The sequence below is a fragment of the Crinia signifera genome, chromosome 7 (assembly GCF_055691185.1).
Source record: "Crinia signifera chromosome 7, ASM5569118v1, whole genome shotgun sequence".
Taxonomy (NCBI): Eukaryota; Metazoa; Chordata; class Amphibia; order Anura; family Myobatrachidae; genus Crinia; species Crinia signifera.
The window spans coordinates 176421155-176438365 of NC_139223.1; the positions used below are offsets into that span (position 1 = coordinate 176421155).

Consider the following 17211-nt stretch of genomic DNA (forward strand, 5'->3'; position numbering starts at 1 on the left):
TTCTTGGGAGGCAGTAGAAAATATCAGAGTGGCCAGTCAGCATTCTCCTCCTGCTTCCCAGATTGCTCAGTGGATGGCTGGAGCTATCCACCAATGAGCATGCTGACAGTCATTCACTGTATGACTGTCAGCATGATAATTGGTTGATGGCTGGAGCTATCCACCAATCAGAGTGCAACATTCTCTTCCTGCTTCCCAGATTGTAGTCAGAGTGCTGACAGCCATTCGTTGTACGGAAACAAGTGGAGAGATGGTGTAGGACTACAGTTGGGGTGTGTTATGATTTAATGGGTGGGTAGGGGCCCCAGTGCATTGCTTTGCCCAGGGTATACTAAATTCAGCATAATAAATGACATGGCCATAATTACTTACCGACTTTTCAGCTGCCCTCTCTGCCGGTATTTCAGGCATTACACTGCGGGGGGCGTGAGCTAAAATGCCACATTTCACCCACGGCCCCCCCCCCCGCCAAGTGGAAAGATCGCGGGACATGGGGGGATATGCGGGAGGATTTCCACCCTTTCCGGGAGGCCGGGAGGGGGACCCGATTTCCGAGACCCTCCCGGCCATTCCGGGAGGGTAGGCAACCCTGGACATGGCTGTTAAGTGGTTAATAAGAAAGCTTTATATAAAAGTGACTAAACGCTGCATCATGACCACCGTGTAACGGTCACAACAGCAGAACAGTGATATTTTCCAAACTCTTCTCCTCTCCGTACTCTGGTCCTCTGCTATTGTCTGTGCCGGGCGTATTGTTCCCTAAAAGGCTCCGAGATGACTGTAAGAAGGAGAACTCTGCATGTTCCCTCTCTAAAATGTCCACATAATGCAGGAAATTACCTGGAACCCGCTGTGTGAGCTGTTTCTGATTTTTTTTTTATATTTTTGCAGGCTGAAACCCTTAATGACACAAGGCCGCAACCTCCACGGAGCAGTAAGTTAAATGATCTTTCTCCTACAGGGTTTCGCTGCTTTTACTCAGATGTACTCACTGCTCCGTACTGTAACTCTCTCCTTGCTGGGAGCGCCAGTGGCTTTCACATAATGGGAGTACTCACAAATGAAGGTCGTTCAGCATGAAACTCGTTAGAGGGGAACAAGCTTGTTTAATAAAGAGATCTTCAAACACAGGTTTATACAGGTTCCGCTCTTTCCGCAATCATTCTATAAAGCCTGAGTGTAGTTTTCTACCTACCTTTGCGGTTATTCGGGCGACAGTAAAAAATGTCGACCACTATTGGTCAACAGTCAAAAGGTCGACACGTGGAAAAAGTCTACATGCGTTAGGCCCAGATAGTCCAAGGTCAACATGGTCAAAATATCGACATAAAAAAAGGTCAACGCAAGTTTTTCTGGATTTCTTTAAAACCAACTTGTCCATACTTTTCTATCCCAGTCGACGTAGAGGGATGGTGAACGCAGCGAGCCATGCGAGGGGAGGCACTTACGGCGCCCATGTCGACATAGACACTCACAAAAAAAGGGACAAACTCATGTGGACTTTTTCCATGTCAACCTTTTTTGTGTTGACACGTGCTTGTGTCATCACTTTCACCATGTCGACTTAATGCATGTCAACCTTTTTTCATGTGTCAGCCTTTTGACTGCGACCAACAGGGGTTGACCTTTTGGCTGTTGACCTAGACACGTACGCTCAGTTCCTGTGGACGCCCAGCGCAAGAACAGGCTCTCAAAACAGGAGTGGTATATGTCAATGTCAAGGTCGACACGCACAAGATCGACACTGGAAAAAGTTTGACGCAAGCAAAAGATCAACACGGAAAAAAAAGTAAACACGTGAAAATATTGACATGAAGTTTTTTTTACTTTTTTGGGTTTCACCGTCCACCTCTGAGCACAGGGAGCCCCAATTAATGTACTGAGTCCATGTGGATGGTAAAGTTAAAGAAATTAGCAAAATTCCCAAAAAATGCATGTCGACCCTTTCATGTGTCAGCCATAGCCATAGCCATGTCCACATATTGCACGTGTCGACCTTTTGACCATGTCAACCATGTGTTTTTGACCTTGGACTGAAGTGTAGGCTCAACTCGGCATTGACTACACCATGAGCAATTGAAAACATGAAGCAAGAGCCTAGTTCAAAATGGCTGACATTATTATATTACCGGCCTACTTTATGCAGTGGAAATGTTGACTAGAATTATGTCAACATGGTTTGAATGAAATGTCAACCTCATAAATCTTGTGTCTGCTCCAGGTCAGGGCCGGTGCAAGGCACCGGAGCGCCCCAGGAGAGTCGGGGTGGGGGCGCCCCGGTGCCTGGGGGTACCTGTATTATAAAACTGGCGGCGTCGGCGTCCCTGCAGTGCTGGAGCAGGCAGGGGGTGTCCGTGCCGCGGGGGTACCTGCGGCGCTGTCACTGTGTATAAAGCTGCTGTCGGCGGCAGGGTCCCTGCAGTGAATAGAGAATAACTAGCGCTATGCGGCGGCGCGGGAAGCGCTTCTGATTTTGAAAACACTTGCCGCACGCTGATTGGCTGAATCTCAGCCAATCAGCATGCGGCAAGTGTTTTTAAACCCAGAAGCGCTTCCCGCGCCGCCGCATAGCGCTAGTTATTCTCTATTCACTGCAGGGACCCCGCCGCCGCCGCCGTCAGCAGCAGCTTTATACACAGTGACAGCGCCGCAGGTACCCCCGCGGCACGGACACCCCTGCCCGCTCCAGCACCTGCCCGCTTCAGCACTGCAGGGACGCCGACGCCACCAGCTATATGCACATGCTGGGGGTGAGGGGCGAACTGCCACCCTCCAGGTGCTCCAGGTATATCACAAGTTAGAGCCAATCAAACCTGGTGTCCTATGCAGAATCCGCCCCGCAGCGTTACCCCAAAATCACTCCAATAAGATTGCTGATAAAATGAGTGTAAATACTGATCAAATACTGTATATGTATTAATATTTTATGAAGATGAGGAAAGCAAAATATATATACTGTATATATATATATATATATATATATATATATATATATATATATACATTGTACATACTGTATCTATTTGTTCTTTAGAAAGTGCGGCCTCCTTCGTGGAACCGTCAGAAGATGCGTGGACACTTGTCACTCCTGTACCCCATGTAAGTAATTCATGAACTAATAATTTCTAAATAATAATAAAGGATCCAAAATTTCTCCAATTTACTGGTAGCGCAGCAAATCTTATGGTCAGTTTTGGGAAATGTAGAAGTAAAAGATTTTTGGTTAGAAGTTCGAAATCTGGATTCCATGTTGTGTATGGTAAACAGGGGAGGAGAGTGTATGTTCCCGGTCTCCCCTTCTGCTACAGTATGTGTTATAGCCAATCAACAGGGGAGGGGAATGTGCTTTCCCGCTCTTCCCTCCTGCTTCAGTATGCGTTCCAGCCAATCAGCAAGGGAGGAGAATGTGCTTTCCCGCTCTTCCTTCCTGATCCAGTATGTGCTTCAGCCAATGAGAAGAGGAGATGAGTTTTCTTTCCTGCTCTCCCCTCCTGCTTTAGTATGTTGTCCAGCCAATCAGCAGGGAGGAGAGTCTACTTTCCCGCTCTTCCCTCATTCTCCAATGCGGCCAATCAGCAGGATGAAGAGCTGCATTCCCGCTCTCCCCTTCTTCCCCAGTATTGCCTCCAGCCAATCTGGCTCTCCGCCCATACTGTACAAAGGCCAAGTATTCGCTTAGTGGAGAGTTCAATTAGCCTGGACTAGCCGGGATTCCATTTTATCCCGTGGTAAGCATTGTGACTAACGTTCGGCAAGGCGAAGATTCTGGGTAAAGTAACCAGAGCTGTATAATTAGCGCATGCCGTAAGCCCGCGATTAGCCCCCGAGTGTGCACTTAACACAGATTTCTGTTTGCACCCTCCTGAGCAGCCATCCACATTAAGTGCCCCCTCTGAGTGAAAGAAGCCTGTGACGTACGCTACTGTTTGTAAAAACAAACAAATTGCTCCAGTACATTGTAAAAGGGGCATCACTAGGAAACTCCTGATGATTAGACTGAACATGCAAACAGCACGACCGGGCCCAGCGGTCTCCTGTATTCCTGATGAAGCCTGACAAATTGGATCTCCCACAGTGCCTGCCAAGTAATCAGACTGTGACAAATGCCTTACTACCAGCAATTTGTTTTCATTTTACTGATAGTTTCCTCCGCACAGCCGCTACATTGACATTGCAGCACCCGGTTCTCTGCATTATTGTGTTCCCTAAAACTGTTTGGCTGAATCTATAACTAATCAGTAAAGTTCATTGTGTTGTTATATTGCCCAGTATGAATACTTACAAATGGTCCAATGAAGGAACCCAAGACTCAGTATATAGACATGTTTGTCTCTGAGGCTACAAGGCCTTTAATATGGTTTGATGTGTCTTCCTTATACGCCTAGTTATCATTCTGATCTGTTCCAAATGTCACAGGGAAACAGAAGCTGGTTATTGATCTGTATTATGGAGGCACGGTATCTCTGATATCTCCTATGTTAGTTAAGGAACCATTGAACACCAATGTTCCCATAAACCTCCAAGGAAGTGGCTCTGTAGCCCATTCTACCAAGCTACAAATATTCTGGTCCCAACAGTCAATGTCATCTTTGGATGGTATTAGCAGCTCTGTCTCTAAATTGAGAACATCACCAGAGAGGGATCTTCTGATTCCTCTCCAGGAGCCTCCAGGCTCCTCCCCTTCCTTATGTGCAGTGTCAGATCGGGCAGTAAAGTGATATCAATCTTCGAGCAATATTTTTTAAATGAATCAATGTTTTGGTGCAGATTTGCCTTCAGAGTCCACATCTAAGCCTGCAATCGCTTCAGTAACATGCCCGCTACACCCCCAAAAGCTTGTGGGCTTAGCCACATCCAAGTCACCATCCAAGACCGCCCACTACAACTATCACTACATTTTTGATATTGTGATACACATATAGTGCAGCTGGGTACAGGTCCCCAATAAATATGACAAAAGGTTCCGTGACACTGCAGGACTGTGAGTAACTCTTACAGCTCCTTATCAACAGTTCTCATTTCAGGCAGGATATTTCATTTCATAGTTATTCGAATTCCATTATTTACTTAAATGTTTGGCGAGGTCCTGTAGTTGGTATAGTGGCCCCGCTCCCTGAGTGTATGATGTTGCACTGAGGGGGCGGGGTTTGTAGCACCATGAAGTATGGCACTAGCCAGAGCATAGGCTGTACAAGTTGCATGTCTGGAGCACCCAACGAACTCTTTGGGAGGTACTGCAGCAGTGATACTGGCAGAAATGTTGCCATTCCCAGGGTCCCCCATACTGGACGAAGGCACCAATCACACAGTCAATACAGCCCCGCCCTCCTCAGTGATGTACTTTGTTGTATTGCCAGCGTACTACTGCTCCTGGCGAGGGGTTCCTAACTAATGTACATGTTGGCTCCTGCGCATTGTGCTTTAACATGGCATGGACACAGGCTGTAAAGCCGGGAAGGCTTCACTCAGGCCAGCAAAACTTTGCTGGGTTGCTGTGGCCGACAGCGGGGACCAGTGGCGGCTCCAGGGGTGGGGCTGCAGGGCAGTCCAATGGGGAGCCAAACCAACTGCCCCCAAACACTGCAAACATCGTCAACTGGGACTCGCTGGCAGTTGGTGTGGCTCTCCTATTTACATTTTGGACAGTGCTGCAGCTCCTCTTCCGGAGCCACCACTGGTTTGGATCATACCACTAGAGATGGCATAAGAGGTAAATACATAACAGAGGTCATAACCCCTTACTATATAGAGCCACTGAGAACATATATGAACTCCCCTTACTATGGTGCCTTTACTTCAAGGGCGTTGTTCCTTTTTCTGTAGATGAAATGTCGGTGTCACACACCCAAAAGGGGCGACCCCATCCTGACTGATCAGGATATTCAGAAGACACAGAATGACATAGAAGACCTGATGTTCCAGATGGAGACTTTGGTAAGGTCGCAATACCAAAAATGAGATACATTGCGGCTGTAGCGAAGCGGGCGCTATGTTTCTTTGCATATATGAGCGGCTGTGTATAAAGAGGGAAAAGGGGAATGGGATAGAGACCGCACCAGTCTTGTTGAGCACTATGTTGTGATAATTGTTAATTATGGTCTAATTTGTATATTTTGGGACTACTGACTATATGAGTATTGACTCAAAATCAGTCACCACGCCCTTGGATATATTCTTAGGTTAAGTGTGACAGTCAGTGGTGCACCCCGAGTTTTGAAATAGGTCAAATATGACTGTTAGTTCAAGGGAGAACAAGAAGAAAGAAGAAACTCAGTTTGGGGGCACCCTTGCGTCCCAAAATATTCTATGTACTGTGACTAATCTTTAATATTTAACTTTTATTTTGATCATTTAAAATAATGGACCACCTCTCATCTATTATCACACACCGCGAAATTATAAATATTTTAAACTATCCATGTTTTAATACTCGGTCTGAAATTGTGATAGAATGCGGATCAGTGCATTAACTAGCATGAAAAAATGGGAAAATCTATGTGTAAGATTTTTTAAAAGAATTTTTTAGAAATTTATTTGTAACAAATTGTGAAAAAATTTAAAAAAGTGTGAAAAAATGACCATCATATGTCCAGCCACTTCTTACCCATTAACTCAGGTTGGTTGTGTGGTTAAATCATCGGTCATTATTCTTGTACCATGTCATTACGCATGAACCTTGTTCCACTGCGTGATATTTTCTCAGGACTTTAGACAAAAAAAGAGAGAATAATAGATAGTCAGCCCTCTCGGACCTATATCACTTCTGCTGTTCACCCTTCATGCCAAGGGGGCAGAGGAAAGGGAATGAGAGAGTTTATTGTCCCAGGGTTATGACTGAGATAGATAAGATAGCCAACCGTCATACCAATATAGTTACCCCTGGCAACCCTGTTGCCATATCAGGCATTGCAAGGTACTTCCAGTGGATCACAATCGGCTTTTTGGTTTGCTATGAAAAAGGGGAGTATTTTACTCTACAGGTAATAGTGGTCACCCCTGCCAGCGAGACTCCACTTCTGCTTTTCTCCCTCTTGTAACCAACAGAGGAGGGAAAATGAGAGAGTGGGGTCCACCCGGGTTTTGACCTAAGTAGCCAGATGACCAATTCCAGTGCCGGCAATTCTTGCAAGATGCTCCTGATACTATATGAGCATTGCAGGATGCATTTCTTGCCAGTGGTCGGCTCTCATATTGGTCATAAAAAAGAGAAAAGAGTACAGTGCAATTTTTGAGCATATAAGGAATATAAATCTTATCCATTTAATGCCTTTTCTACATACTATTCTCTTTCACATATTCTGTAATGAATTATCTCTCTGTAATACCCTTATTCTTCTGCTCTTATCTAATTTATTATTTAATAGATCAACAATTCTTAATCACCAAATAATGTCTATATCCTTTGTAGATAAAGGTAGAATGAACTGGGGTATGCGTTGCTATTATCAGTGCTTAAAAATATACCGCCGCATAATAATCACATAACAATCTCTAAATAGAGAATAACCAGTATTATTTTATATATATATATATATATATATATATATATATATTATATATGTATTATATATATTATATATGAGCGGCTGAAAGTAGATACACGGCCCTTAAATCGACCAGGACAGTCTGCGCTTGTGAGTGGCACCTCAGACGTACCGTCGTGCCGATGCAGTACGCTCACAGCACATGCACAATTGCCTGTAATTGTTCAGTTTCCCGGCATTGTGCACACACATGAATTAGGCCTTACAGTGTGTGTTAGTGAAGTCACATAGCGTGGATATAATGGATATGTTTACACAACGAGCAGGAAGCTTGAATTGTCTGAAATCACAATCACAAAGAAGATTGTCAAGTGTGTAATCAGGGCTGTTTTCACAGGGGGACGAGCCGGGGCACCGCATGGCTCGTCCCGCTATTGCTATGGTGCCGCTGGAGGACCGGTCCACCTCCAATCACATGCCGGCTGCCCGCCACACCCGTGCAGCTGACAGGACAGAGTAGGACTGTTGACTGACAGACTGGAGACGCAGAGTAAGCCAGGGTGGCAGCACCGCAGTATTACAGTGTAAGCCGGGCCCCGCGGGACTACAGCTTCCGCATTCGCAGGGTCGCACTGTTGCGCCACCAAGATGCTGATCTCAGTGTCCGGCCCCATTTTCTGTGTCCTGGGCTGGCTGCACACTGCGCTGCAGCCTGCAGTCTGACTACAAGACTACTTTTGTGGTGGTGGTGGTGGGTTTGTCCCCCTCTTGCTCCTGCCTCCTCGGCTCTTCCTGACTGCCTGGCCTGCCCTCTGGTTTACCAGGGTATTCAAATTCTGAATCGGCATACTATAATTGGTTAGTAAAAGGCACAGTGCACACTGCCTGCTTATTAATTGCATTTGCATTAATTTTTACAAACATGCTTTCAGTGGGCATTACGATGTGTGGTATAAAGTGTAATGGGCATTACGGTGTGTGGCATAATCTGTGTAATGGGCATTACGGTGTGCGGCATAATGTGTAAAAGGCGTTATGGTTAAACAGTGTACTGCTTAGTGATATGTGTGGCCTACTGGGTCACTGTGTCGGCCTTCATTTTTATATGTCAGTGTGAGTCCTTCAGCCGTCCAACTTAAGTATGGGAGGACAACGACCATTCCTGCATTAACCAATGTCTGGTCCTGCAGGTCGCAAAAGTGGGGTGTAAAGTAATTTTTTTTTCCTGCTAGGCCACGCCTTTTCCCTGTTAGGCCATGCCCTTTTTGGCACACATATTTTTAACTGTTGGCAAAGGAAACCGGGTTGTCTAGAAATGGCCCCGTGTGTAGCAGTTTAACCACGATGCTTCCCTTATAAATTGTAATCTGAGAAATGTTGTACATGAATTGTGGACACTATAACAGTTGGGTTATCAGCATAATATCCGTGTTCAAGATTTGGGTAAAATAGCAGCTGTCAATCAACCTAAATCTCAAATATATTATGTTACAAGTAACTGTCACGCTCTGTCATGTCTGACTACACAGGGTGAGAGGTCTCATTGGGAATTCAACTGGAAGCTGGACTATCATTTGCCCGGTTACAGAGGAAGCTGTACTACCAGACTCACGCAACCTATGTGGATTGGTAAATGCAATTACTGTATGTCATTGATACAGGGATTACTATATCGCGGAGAGAGATAAAGTGGAGGGCCAGGTGTGCCAAGCCTCAAAAAGTGATAAACTAGAGAGAAAAACAACCAGCCAATCAGTTCCCTTTTTTAAAAATACAGTCTAACCTGGCAGTAAGATCTAAGTATGATGTTTTATTAATTTTTCTATTGCAGCTGAGTCACAGCCTTCATCACCTTCCAGAAAGAAGCGCTGCAAAGATGATGTATTTAAACGTCTGTCTACACCAAGAAGGAGGTAACTCAATGCTCTCTACAGCATGTAACACAGGAGTGACCATCATTCCGGCTCCCCCTCCAGGAGAGGGCAGCCAGCTCTGAGCAGCAGGGGGCAGGCGTGATGCAACAAAGGGGGCGTGGTGTGGGTGAGGCTCAGGAGGCCGTACAGCAGTGGTAGCCAACCCTAGCCCTCGAGAACTACCAACAGTTCACATTTTCCAGACAACCTAGCTGCTGCACAGCTGCACTCATTAATGACTGACACATTTTAAAAGATCCACAGATGGAGCTAATTAGCTCACTTGTGATTCTGTGAGGAGACCTGCAAAACATGCACTGTTGGTAGCTCTCGAGGACTAAGGTTGGCTACCCCAGCCGTACAGGATCTGTGGCACTCGTGGTCACGTCATTGTGTACACACCCCTGCTGTGCAACGCCAATATTACAGATATTTTATAGCAGGGGGCGGGGTTACAGTGATGCAATTCAGCAGGAAACGCATCATTGGGCCACCTTGGACCACCCAACTGTGCTCTGTAAGTCCAACATTTGAGTGGGAGAAATCGGTACACAATCGCAAAGGGGGCGTGGCTGCTGGTAAAAGGGGCGTGGCCAAGCCCCCTCTCCTATACTTTTAATGGTACGGTCAGTTGGAGGGTATGTAATGGGCGATCCTGCACATTTCCCCCAGCACCGTCCTGTGGAGACAGCATCCTGTTGATGCCCAGCGTGCCCCCTCCTTACACTGTATGTAAGTGGCAGCAGCACATATCACACAGCTCGTGCAAATCACCTTACCAGGGTAGCCCCACGTCCCCGCCCGGCGCCGTTCCTCTGCTGCTGCACCGGTGTTTCATTGCCCTGCGCACACTCCACACAGGCTGACATTGATCCCGCTGCAGCACCCTGAGCAGGGGGAGGCGGGCCCGTCGCGTTCCCCCCTGGGGCACTTCAGGATTTGCAGTCCTTTTTGGTGGCCTCAATCTCCCGGCTGAACAGATGGTGGTGTGTATAATACACCTCCCAGAGTCCTCCTCGGCTGAGAGAGAGTTGAAGGCGGCTGTGCGAGGAGGTTCCTGTGTCACTGTCAAGCGCTGCACTGGAGTGCAGCTAAAAATCGGTACAGAGGGTTTTAGCCGGTACAGGCCGTTTAAAAAACGGTACTGTACTGGCTAAATCTGTACTGTTGGAGGGTATGGACTGTGCCACCGTTAGAAACTTGTCCACCTTTCCCAGGGACCAGGAGTCTCACCCCATTTCTATCCAGGCTGGAGTTACAGCAATAGTTACCCTAAGACAGCTGCACGTAGAAAAGTCACTTCAATGAGGTTAATGAAAATGCAGCACCAGGCTTCTCGTAGGCTTCAGATAGGTTAATGCTATAGTATAGGACACTGTCAGTCACAGCCCACTGACTATGTTCCATTGTGTTCAGTCAGTCAGTTGGACAGAAGAAAAACATTGTATTATCTGAGACAGCAGTGAGCCTGGGGAGCTGCATGCGACCCTTCTGTCCTTATACCAGATACTTTGTGCTTTGCTCCTCGGGGGAGGGACTGCTTAGCACATGTGATCATATATGTAATATTGGTTCCCCCAAGGAACGGCAGCGCTGTATAACGGGCGCCATCCAGCACACTTCTAAGCCCGCCCCCAGACACCTGTAAACTATCCAATGTGAGTTGTAGATCTACAGTGTTTAAATAAACAGTCGATACAGTAGGTTGACATGCAACTGGTTGTCAGGGTCAAAAGGTCAACATGAAAAAAGTACACAGAGTGAAAATATCAACATGAAAAAGCTAGATACATGACAAAGTTGAGGGGCTGTTTTTTTTTAACCGGCTTGTTCTTACTACACCATCCATGCCAGCGGTGGATAGCACATTACACTAACTGGGGGTCCATGTCGACAGTTGTTGATATTGACACACAAACAAATTGAAAATCTTGTGGATCTTTTCACGTGTCTACCTTTTTTCATGTCGACATTTTGACCCTGTTGGCCCTTTCAACTTCTCCCAAGTTGACATTTTCACTGTCGACCTTTTGACCCTGTGGACCTTTAGACTTTGCATGTCGACCCTTTGGGGTCGACCTATTGACTGTCTATCTAGACACTGTCTATTTAATAATCCGCACCCGCTGAGGAACCACCGGGACTCTGCCAATCTGATCTCTCCAATCACCTGTACTCCACAGCAGAAGCACAACAATGTGTTAGTAGGTGTGCATCTGGCATATGCATCTGGCTGCAAGCCAATCGAAACTCACAGACCAACAGCCAATCAGAAGCTGCCACCTCACATTAGCAGATGGTAGTATATCAGGCTACTGCTTTATCATGCGGATGCAACCACTGTGCGTCCCACTGTACAATCAGCCCCCCCCCCATGCTGCACTGCAGGGGGGCAGATGTAAAATGTGCATAGAGTTAGATTTGGGTGGGGTTTGTACTTCAAATTGATATCTACAGTATATGGCAGTGTAAAAATAAAGCAGCCAGTATATACCCTACACAGAAACAAAATAACTCACCCAAATCTATCTCTGCACATGTTACATCTGCCCCACCTGCAGTGCAGCATGGTTTTGTCCATTAGAAACCAGATGTGCTTTGAGAATGAACCTGAATCAGGCCCCACGTGTGGTCCTCACACGGGCTATGACTGTATTCTCATTAGTCACATTGGGAATGTCAGCGCTCTGATCTCTCGTCGTGTTTTGCAATATTTGGTGAGGTTAATTAACGGCTGCCTAAATAGCTGATTCTAATTAATTATGCAAATTAGCCCAGGTGACTGCACTCATCCGTTTACATGAAAGATTTCAATAAATGAAGCTTTTCGATATTAACAGCACTTTACCCATTATTAATTTGTAGGCACATTGGTGTTTTCATAAAAACAACAGTTTCTCATTAAGTTTGCATTACAGTGTGCAAACAACAATTCACATATCAGCAAGATGCTGGATCGTAATGCGCAGAGTTGATTAAAAATACCATAAATGTAGCAAATGTAGCAATATACACTCGCTGGCACACCGGCACTGACAAGAGATGGAAGCAGAGGAATACTGTAGCTCCTGGGTCCAGCCTCGTGCGACACTATAAGCCAGGAGTACTTCCACGTACGTGCGGATGTCAGCCATCACATGCCTGAACCACGGAGAACACTGGGAGGGATCCTATCAGATCCCTCCCTGGGATTTATATGGAAAAAACCCATAGGCTACTAGTGTATAAAAGTTTTGCTTACTTTTTAGTACCCCACGCACCATTTTAAATAAACACATTTAGGGACATATTAATTAAAGTTATTTTATTTTTAGGCAGTCCTTCTAGAATAGGGATATGGGGAACCTCTGGCCCATCAATAATGTTAAACTACACATCCCAGCATGCCCTGCTACAGTTTTGCTCTTTGGCCATGCTAAAACTGTTGCAGGGCATGCTGGGTTGTGTAGTTTAACAACAGTTGGAGGGCCAAAGGTTCCCCATCCCTGTTCTAGAAGATAATAGGTAGAATATGATGGCTTGTTACGGGCAACATCCATTCTTCACTAGAACTCCCATCTTAGAAAATTTATCCCGATGCATCTACAGGGCGACATTGGCATTGAAATACTCAGGTTGACCTTTTGGTTGTGTCGGCATTTTTCCAGCGTCGTTCTCTTCCAGGGAGCAGCGGTGCTCAATGATGGGTTGTCTTGTTTGCTTTAGGATGCCGTCTCCTTGCCATGCCACCAGCTGCAATGCCTACGAGTTGGGGATATCTAACAACACCCAACAAGGAAGGTCAAAATGTTCCACCGCCAACATTCCCGGCACCTCAAGATCCACAATGCTGCGGAAGCCACCTCGGACATCTTCTACCAGTGCCTGAATGTCTGACATACTTACGCAACCAACACCTGGATGCGGACAGAGCAGAGCGCAGAACTCAGCCTCTATCACATCTGAGCCATGAAATCACCAGGACTCTACATAATTAGTCCTAACGAGCTCACTTGTATTCATTGTCTGGGGTTGCTAAGCAGGTAGAAGATATTTGTTCATAACACCAGACGTCAGCGTCCCCGCGTCCATTTTATCATGTAATAACTTTGAAAATGGATTTCTTCATTTTACATTTATAAACCGGATGCAATTTTAAAAAATATGGAATTAACCCTTTATCTGCCAGGAGGTAAATGGACATTTTTTTTATGGTCTTAGACATTTATTTGAAATATTTTAATATACTGTACATGTCCTCAATCCTACTAACCTGTTCCTTTTACGCATAAGTCAGCGCACTTCAGTGGTCGGAGCACCGCACTTACTTTCATATGCTAACTAGCTATATCGCCGGTCATCAGAAAATGCGCAAGCCAATCCTGCCCACTGTTTTAGCTCCTGCAGATCAGTGCTTCAGGGGGCCCGGGGCACTTTAGACAGGGGGGCCCCCTTGCACTTGTCATTACTGGCCGCAAACTGCATGCTAGAATATTACACTGTCAAAACACAGAGTAAAGGTAGTATAAACTTGGTCAATGGGTAGCTGCAGGGGGATATATATATATATATATATATATATATATATATACACATACATACATACATACCACATGAAAAGCCTGTGTTTGTCCCTCTGCACTTTACTCTGTAGGAGACCTCACAGTCCCAGTGCTGCCTCTGATTAAAAACCCTCCTATGACTAGGCTGCAGCTGCTGTTCTCCATGGGCCTGAGAAGCATGTAATGAGCTCCACCAATTAGAGCTCAGCACAAACGTCTCAGCCTCTGCCCTCTGGTGCAAACTGTCATGGGACTTTGTCAACTCCCAGTAATGCACTGCACACTTGTGCAGTCAGTGTGCCTTGGCTCCCGATGCTCAGCACCATTAATCATTGTCACATTGGCAGATAGGTGCCAAAAAAATACATGCCATCCACAGGGGCCCCTAGCTAGAGGGAGGCCCAGGGGTACTGACCCCTTGTGCCCCCATTATAATCAGGACCTGCTGCAGATACAACTGTCCCCAGTCTCACACCATAGCCCCCTGATATGGTGTAAGACCAGGCTTGCCAAAGCACTCCTCGAGATCTACCAACAGGTCACATTCTCCAGACCACCTAGCTGTGCCCCCCCCCACGGAAAGTTGAGAGGTCTTCTTAACCAACAACCCCCCCCCCCCCTCCATGGAGCTACTGGCACCTCCTGAACCCAGCTACGAAAGTGAGCTGTCTGTGGAAACTATGACATGCTGAATCGTGTCATCGTAGCCCCGCCCCCTGCTTTACAATGCCGATCCAGCCGCCCACGCTTTAGGATGCAACGCCCCCACACCTGCTCCATCCTGACTTCTCCCTTCTGCAGCCAACGACCATGAAAGCAAAAACTCTCCGTACAGCCGAACAGATGTTGCGATTCACAGATACCGTATTTGCCGGCGTATAAGATGACCCCCCAACATTTCCACTCACAATATAGAGTTTGTTATATAAGTGCACCCAGCGTATAAGACGACCCTCCCACTTGGAGGCATGTTTTTCAGGGGGAAATAAGTAGTCTTATACGCCAGCAAATACAGTAACTATTATTATCTCATGGAAACCAAAGGATTCTATTGTATTTTAGAATTGTGTTGAAAATCATTAAATAAATCACAATATATTACAATAGTATCAATTGCTATTTACAGATAACGCTTTTCTATTTTATAAAAGAACATTTACAGACTTGGGTGTGAACAAGATATCGGTGTATTAAATTACTATCGGCACCCAGTGTCTGCTTTCTCTTTCTGCCACATTTGACCGTAACACTGCGGCTGTTACTGGTGCATTTTGCATTTAGGAGATAAGAACGCCAACACAGGCGAAGCTGTTACTGGGAATATCAGCCTTTACTGTATCATTCCCATTACGGAGCATTAACGGTGTAATCCTTCATGTGTCCCCCAACGTGCTGAGGTTGTATCCGCCATCCATGAGGCGTATCTGAACACAAGCAGAATGGACAGCGGTATGATGTCACTTCTCTGAGGAAATGCAGCTTGGTCACGATAATGAAGAAAAATTAGAGGCATTTGCATTTAATTGCTGTAATTTCATTAATGAATGTTTGAATAATTGTTAAGTTTCTTTCCATTGCAATTCAGAAGATTTCGTTTTATGATTTTTTAATGTGGAAACCGAGGCTAATTGCTTTGTTTTTCCGAACCGAGCAGAAATTTTAGCAGAGGAAACGATAGTGAAGGGGAAATGTTTTACAGGCGAAAAGACCGGGTGGAGGGCGTAAGACAGAGAGGGGTAAATGCAGGAAATATCAATTAAACATAGGGGTAGATATATTAACATTCCTTTGATATTTTTTGTTTCCCACTTCTCCTGCCATAACATGGAGATCTGGGCACCCTCCCCCCCCCCCCCCTAATGTATTAGTTAGTGATTAACGCTAATCGTTAACTCACCTCTGACCTTTCTTTTGCATAGCTCTTTTTAGGGTATCCGGTCAACGCCATTAGGTAATTAGGTTGACACCACTAGGTCAACATACTGCAAGGTCGACATGGGACAAGGTCGACAGTTGTTAAGGTCGACACACGCATTAGGTCGACATGGTCTAGGTTGACAGTCAAGAGGTCAACATGGGGTTTTTCACTGTTTTTTTTAGCCGACATGTGTCGACAGGCGGTATTTCATGCCCTACCATCCACTAGGGCATGGTGGGAAAATAAAATAGTGTGCCGAGCACAGCACATCAATCCTGTGTCCATGTCGACGGTGTCCACATTCGGGTAAAAAAAACCGTTGAAAAACCCCAAGTGTGTCTAGTTCCATATTTGGCATATATGTGCTTATAGGGATATGGTCATTCGGTCTACAAGCATTGGGTCGACAGTCATTACGTCAACACCATTCAGTCGAAATGCATTAAGGTCGACATGCGGAAGGTCAACATGACTGAAGGTCGACATGGGTTAGGTCCACAGGGTCATTAGGTCGACACAAGAATTAGGTTGACATGGGGAAGGTCGACATTCAAAAGGTCGACATTTTTTGAGCCGACATGTGCCGACAGGCGGTATTTCGTGCCCTACTATCCACTTTGGCGTGGTGGGAGAATAGCGAGGCACTGTGCCCGAAGTATGGCGAGCGCAGTGAGCCATGCAAGGGGACGCGGTGCTACGTTTCAGTGTTCATGTCGACTGTGTCGAAATTCGGGGAAAAAAATAGAAAAACCCCATGTCAACCTTTTGACTGTAAACCTTCCCCATGTCGACCTAATGCTTGTTTCGACCTAATGACCCTGTCAACCTAACCCATGTCGACCGTCAACCATGTTGACCTTCCTGCATGTCGACCTTAGTGCATTTCGACCTAATGACTGTCGACCATCTTGCTGGAGACCTAATGATCCATACCCGTGCTTAAATGCTTGCTACAAGCTATTTCTAGATAACATTAGTAACTATAAATGAAATGGGAAATGTACCAAGTTTTGATAATAACATTTCTGCCTGTAATGTTACATTGTTTGCAATGATTTGCTGTGATATTCAGTTTAATCTCTCTCAGCTCAACATACGATATAATAAATGTGATGCCAATGCAATACATTAAAGTGCAAATCCCATCTGAATACTGTAATCTCTTTTCCCCCCCAAAAAGGTAACAGCTGCATAAAGTGGGTTAGGGGAAATCAGGGAGATTATTAGACTCTGCAGGGAGAGAGGGAGATTGCTGCTATGTCAGGGAGTCTCCTGCAGAATGCAGGAGGGGAGGTAACTATGATGTAACAGTGTAATGTGGGCTAGGTGACATGAGGGAGATTGCTAGACTGATG

General features: G+C 45.8%; 1 protein-coding gene across 1 annotated transcript in view; it reads left to right on the plus strand.

Moving 5' to 3' along the window:
• Positions 1 to 16993, plus strand: part of LOC146020892 (uncharacterized) — a 122716-nt gene extending 105723 nt beyond the window's left edge. The window contains exons 9-14 of the mRNA XM_083154476.1: positions 892 to 934; positions 3035 to 3099; positions 5824 to 5934; positions 9014 to 9113; positions 9316 to 9397; positions 13103 to 16993. Of these exons, the coding sequence (XP_083010602.1) occupies positions 892 to 934; positions 3035 to 3099; positions 5824 to 5934; positions 9014 to 9113; positions 9316 to 9397; positions 13103 to 13265 (564 nt within the window). The 3' untranslated portion in view covers positions 13266 to 16993. The remainder of the gene's footprint in view (positions 1 to 891; positions 935 to 3034; positions 3100 to 5823; positions 5935 to 9013; positions 9114 to 9315; positions 9398 to 13102) is intronic.
• The last annotated feature ends 218 nt before the right edge of the window (positions 16994 to 17211 follow it).